We start from the raw sequence: 5,637 nt of genomic DNA on the forward strand, positions 1-5,637 counted from the left end.
GTACTATATAACATTTTAGACACATTCTAGACAGTTTATCAGCTAAAAAAAGTTAATTTTGGGGTAAGTTCCTCTTTAAAGCTTTTTGCCACATAACCATTCATTAGAGACAAATTAAGTACATCTAAAAAATGGATATTAATCAAGGGAAATGCTTCTTTGAACAGTCTGGTTGGGATGGGATCTAGCAGACATGTTGATGGTTTGGATGAAGCTATTTTAGATGATCCAGAGAGCTCAACAGGACAAAAACAGTCCAAACATAAATCAGGTTCTAGTGACATTTCTAAAGCTGCCTCATCTGACAGAATTAGAGGACATAGCAGGAAGGTTGGCATGAATTTTATCTCCAACTATAATAATTTTATCTATAAGTTGAGGCCGTTTTGGTCAAACCTCGAAAAGGATAACTTGCACTCTCATGCAGTATTGCAGAATGTCAAAATCAAAGTTTGGGTTGTGAATGACTTAACTATCACAACAAATTTTAGCTCAATATTTGCAAAATTGAGTTATAGCCATTTTTGTGATTGCTAATGTCAGTTTGCTGTGGTGGCCAAGGAGGAAAGTGATTCAAGTTATTGGTAACATTTTAAACCAAGATTATATGCAATTTCTGCTCAGAGTATGTGTTTGTTTGGGATCAGGCTTCACTACTATTTTGTGTGTGTGTGTGTGTGTGCGTGCGTGCATGTAAAGGCCCATCTTGACTTATTAAGGTCAACTGGCTATTCACTACTGCCTTGCTGTAGCATATAATCTAAAATAGACTGGTCTAAAAGTTGTAGTAGCAACAGAATTATGTATTTGTATCACTTTTTATATTTGCAGATTTTGACTTTACCCGAACAGCTGCTGGAAAGGCTTGGATCAAAAACCTACTCAGAAGGTAAATAATTTTTTTGGTTGATCTATTTTATATTTGATATATTTTTAAAGTATTAATGAACATTATCTAATTAATCCCTGCAGTGATGCAAACTTTAAATGAAAATACGACTCTTGCTCAGCTGTTTGAAAGTAAGTTCACTATTTTATTTATTTATTTGTTTATTTATTGTGATTACTTGTAAATTAGAGAGTTACTAAGCTAACATTTAATCCTTAACTGTATGGAAATATGCCATGATTTCATCACTAACTGTTATCTAAACAGTGGTCTCCTCCTTTTGTAAAAATCATTTAGCATAAATGGCACTAATGGCACTACTCAGCCAGAATACCTGCTCAGATTTATTTTTCATAGTGGAAATGGTAATATCTGCATGTGATCCATGTTGTTTTGGTTGCATAATCCCTGTTTCCATCAACATTTTTTATGCGCATCTTGACGTATTTCATTAGAAAAAGGTGAATGGAAATGGCACGATTAAAAAAATATAAATAAAACAATTTTGCACAAAAGTTTTTAAGCTTGCTTGAGGTGGTTTTAGGATTTTTTGAAAAAGAGCTAATGCGCCAAAGGGGAGATGGAGAAACTTTTGCCAAATAAATTGACATAGGGAACATTTACCTCACAGGATTGATCAGCTGTTCCAGCTGGCTGTCTGGTATGCTGTTGGCGTCTTCTCAGTATCGTGAAAAGAATTAAATTTCTTTCTGTATGTCTCCAGACAACATATAACTTTGCTAAAACTAGTTGATATGACAGAATAATTACAACTTTCCTGATGGTAGCAACACATTCCTGATAACTTTTCTCCATTGTCCTGAGATGTGTATCCCTGCGAGTTTGCGACTTCTACTTCCTGTTTACAACAGCCATGCATAATGTCAACGACTGCTGTAATTGCTTTGTGTAGCCTAGTTGATTTGCTACAAGCCAGTTGATGTAAACAGGTCTGATTTGTTTTTTGTTTTCCTTTTTGCGACATTTTAAACATTTGCTCAAAATTCAAATTAAAATTGGATGGAAACATGGCTATAGTCTTATAGGATCATAGGATCATATATTTATGTGCCCTAAAGCCTTAGGCATTTGCAAAACTGTACCAATTAGAAGTCTGATAAGCCCCCAATTTACTGGCAAATTGTAAAAATCATCACTAAATACTGAAAAGTTGAACTTCTCTGCAGGACAAGTGAACACAGAAGCATTTTTTGTCTTTTTCGTAAACACACCTCTTATGATGGGTCTGTTTTACTGGTGAATTTGTTTTAGCCATTGATTAGTCATAATCTGTTTTTATGTAAGTGTAGGAAGTAGACTTATGTAAAATAAGCCTTCCACATACTTCTCATAACTTAGTTATGAGAGAAATTTTTACCAAGGTATTTTCTCATTACTTTAATATTTTGACTGTGCAAAGTGAAAAGTGACACAACAAGTGAACTTCAGACGAGTTCAAGTTGATTCATAAAAGATTATGCAATCATTTATTTACACAAATTGAACAGATCATAAGTTACACTGGATTGTGGATTTTCCTATAACAAGCGTCAGTTAAATTGAGATAAAACTCGCGTCCGAATTTTAATTCACATTAAACTCAGATTACTTATAGAACAGTAAAACGTCAGTTCTGATGTTAACAACCAAACAATTTTACTGGCACTTTCAACTTAAGATTGGCAAATAAGGATAAGAAAAGGGATGAAATTAAGGTTAGTGTTTCTGCTTTTATTTTGTTAAGGGTATGTGACAACCGGATCAGCATCGTCCTCTCTGCGCTCAGATTTCCACATGACACTTCACCCCGGAACACGACAGCGTTTACCTGTAGCTGGCTTCTTTACCACACTCCGGGCAAATACCGCCTCACCCCAGACCAGTCAGGGAACGAGTTCCTCGGCCCGCTCAATGCTCCGTGGCGAGAAAGTGTTATTTTAGGCAACTTTTCGTCTGCTTCAAACTTCACCAGAAAGATTTGAGCTGAAGTTTCCGTTTGTCCTTCAAAATAAAAGTTCTCCTCTCTGGAGTTAAAAACACTTAAGAGACGTGAGTCTCCGTGTGGACAGAAGCGGCGTGCTCGCTGTCCTGGCCGTCAAATCTGCCCTATTTGGCTTATGGGCCAGACCTGCGGCCGAGCTGGTTCCTCCCAAGAGAGAAATCAGCCGGTCTCCCTGTTTCGGCATTCAGGAAGAAGTGTGTTCGTCTCTCAAAGACGTCCGTGTTAGTAATAGAGGCGGACGACTTTGGTTCCGCCCTCAGGCGTTAGAGATGAGTCAGAGAAAGGAAAGAAGAGCTTTGCCAGTGGCGCCAGTCAAGGTTGAATTCTGTGGCTGTTTTAACAGAATGTGATATCTTCTTTAGCTTTCTTTCTGATAGACTAAGAGAAATCACTGTAAAACATTTATGATGATTAATTAACATTTCTGTTTAAATAATCAGTCTGAAACTTGGTGGTCCAGATAAATGAAAGATTTTCTCAAGAAAAACTCAAAATTATATTACTGATGTTTCCAGTAAATTAAAAACAGTGATTTATATAAAAACACAATGAAAACATGGTGATGATTTTCTCTGTGATTTTTATACCATTAATTAATCTTTTAGGCACGATAAAAGAGTAGAAGTGATTCTTCCTTTCTTTGTGACAGTCATTATTATGATTAACAAATGCATAAACATTCTTAGTTAAACAATAAATTATTCACAAACAGAAAATATTGTTTCTGTTCATTATCTGATTAAGAGAACTGAAGTTCTCTTCTAGGTTGAAATGACCTGTCATGGCCTAAATAGAGTTCAGTGTTCCTGCCTTCTGTCAGGCCTTTCCGAGACATGCTTTGAGGCAGTAACTCTTGTTTCTTCACTCGAGGTGACCCATACATAAGGCTTGGTCTGAAGTCGTTTGATTCACTGCTGTAGACATGATTTTTATTTGTGAATGTGTGGGCTGCTGAACAGTCATCTTTCCATTTTTATTTTGGGTGTGGTTTTTTACAGTTTATAAAATGCACTATCATCTGGGGTGATTGCCAAAGAATGTTCCCAAATTATACATTGAGGTATTAATTGTATTTAATCAGTTTGTCACTGAGAGTTGTACAATGATTTGATGCTTTTGTAGGAGCAGTAATAACTTAAAAATACATGTGAAGATGAAAATTATGTAATTAAAAATTAAGTAGAATTACCATTTTATCTGGATTCATATATTAAATTTACTCTGCTCATCATCCTTGTTATGTGTTTTCAGATATTCTGCAAAAGAGAATCAAAATCCAAGACTACCAGAGTGACGACAACAGGAAGCACCCACTCCTTGGTCTGTAAAGATAACCTTAACAATTTAAAATGCATTAGTGTGCCTAAATCTTTTATTGGATCTAATGAAATATGTCCAGTCTTGGGGTAGATTATGCAAAACTGAAGTTTTTGTGCTTTATATCACAATGTCCTTCCTTCATCAAAAACATACCTAGATTGTTGCTTTGACTCATTCATGCATGCTCAAGAAATCCTTGAATCTCCTGTGGTAGTCAYGTGGAGCTGCCTAAACACTTGCTGGTACAAAGCACCATCTATTTACACAAAGCGCCTTCCTAGTGGTCTAGATGTAAACTCTAAGACATTTGTTTTAATAATTTTGGACTAAGTGCAACCAATAATAACCTAAAAAGATTTGAAAACGCAATAGCTTTACATCTTTGACACCACGATAAAGCAACATTAAATATGACTCCAAAACTCATGTCATCAAATTTTTGATTTTTCTTCTTGCTTGCTTTTATTAATTGTTGCAATTTACAGTTACAGCCAGAGCATAAATTCAGCAAATCAGCAATGGTAATAAAATAATCAAAATAATACATAAAATCAACTTCATCTTTCCCTAATTCTTCAGGCTGTGATTGTTAAAATAAATTGACTGATCAGAATGGAAAAGTCAGAAGTTCTGTACTTCCATTGGTAAAAAGCTCCTTACAGGAATGCTATCCTAGATAAAGCTGTCCTAATTTAGAAGTTCAGTCAAAAATGGGAAGTAGTGGCTTCCCTAAGACTGCAAGTTCTATCAGCGTCTGAGTCTGCCTCGCTTTGTGCTGTCTCCGTCCTTCCGGTTTGGGTCTTGCAGGGAAAATTTTACCTGTTGGTGTTTTGACCGTCAGGTTATGCGTGTAGGAAGAATTCACCCAGGTTAGTAGGGAGGCCAGGTCAGGTCTCTTACTGCCAGCAAAAACGTCCAAGGTTTTGCTTTACAGCGTCTCCGGAAATCTGCCTCTGTTCAAAGGAGGGAGCCAAATCCATTTCAGTTTTTTCTTCAAAGTAAAATACTTCTCCTCAGAAGTTTTAAAAACAAGGGAGCGTCAAAGCTGGTTGTTTGGATCGTGACTGAAGGTGTCGTGAGCCGATAGGCAAAGATCTGCTTGTTAGCAAAAGAGTCAAATCTGATTGCCAAATGCTGATTTTTCGGGTGTAGAAAAAACAGCTCAGTGAAACGAAAAATGGTGTCTTTCCTCATCTCTCTCCTTTCTCACTCTCTGTCGAGGCTTCGTGCCAGGGTTAATTTCTAAAGAGCAAGAGCTAGGAACGTGACCTAGACTTTTGGGTTAGTTACAGGCAGAATGAATTTTAGTCTAGGATATTCGCCATAGTGGAATAACATCTTGCACTTGCTCAGAAAAAACAAGTTCAAACTTTTGACAGAATTAACACTAAATGAAAATGAACTAATGTTCAATGAAATATAAGAT

At 36.4% G+C, this 5,637-nt stretch overlaps 1 protein-coding gene across 3 annotated transcripts in view; it reads left to right on the forward strand.

The window, feature by feature from the left end:
- The window catches only part of LOC106515769 (uncharacterized), a 57,685-nt gene that overhangs the window by 34,027 nt on the left and 18,021 nt on the right, over window positions 1-5,637 (forward strand). For all 3 annotated transcript variants that reach the window (XM_014005744.1, XM_014005745.1, XM_014005747.1), the window contains 3 exons: window positions 832-889; window positions 973-1,020; window positions 4,143-4,211. In XM_014005744.1, coding sequence (XP_013861198.1) covers window positions 832-889; window positions 973-1,020; window positions 4,143-4,211 — 175 coding nt within the window. The remainder of the gene's footprint in view (window positions 1-831; window positions 890-972; window positions 1,021-4,142; window positions 4,212-5,637) is intronic.

This window comes from Austrofundulus limnaeus, unplaced genomic scaffold (assembly GCF_001266775.1).
Source record: "Austrofundulus limnaeus strain Quisiro unplaced genomic scaffold, Austrofundulus_limnaeus-1.0 Scaffold32, whole genome shotgun sequence".
In the NCBI taxonomy this organism is placed as follows: domain Eukaryota; kingdom Metazoa; phylum Chordata; class Actinopteri; order Cyprinodontiformes; family Rivulidae; genus Austrofundulus; species Austrofundulus limnaeus.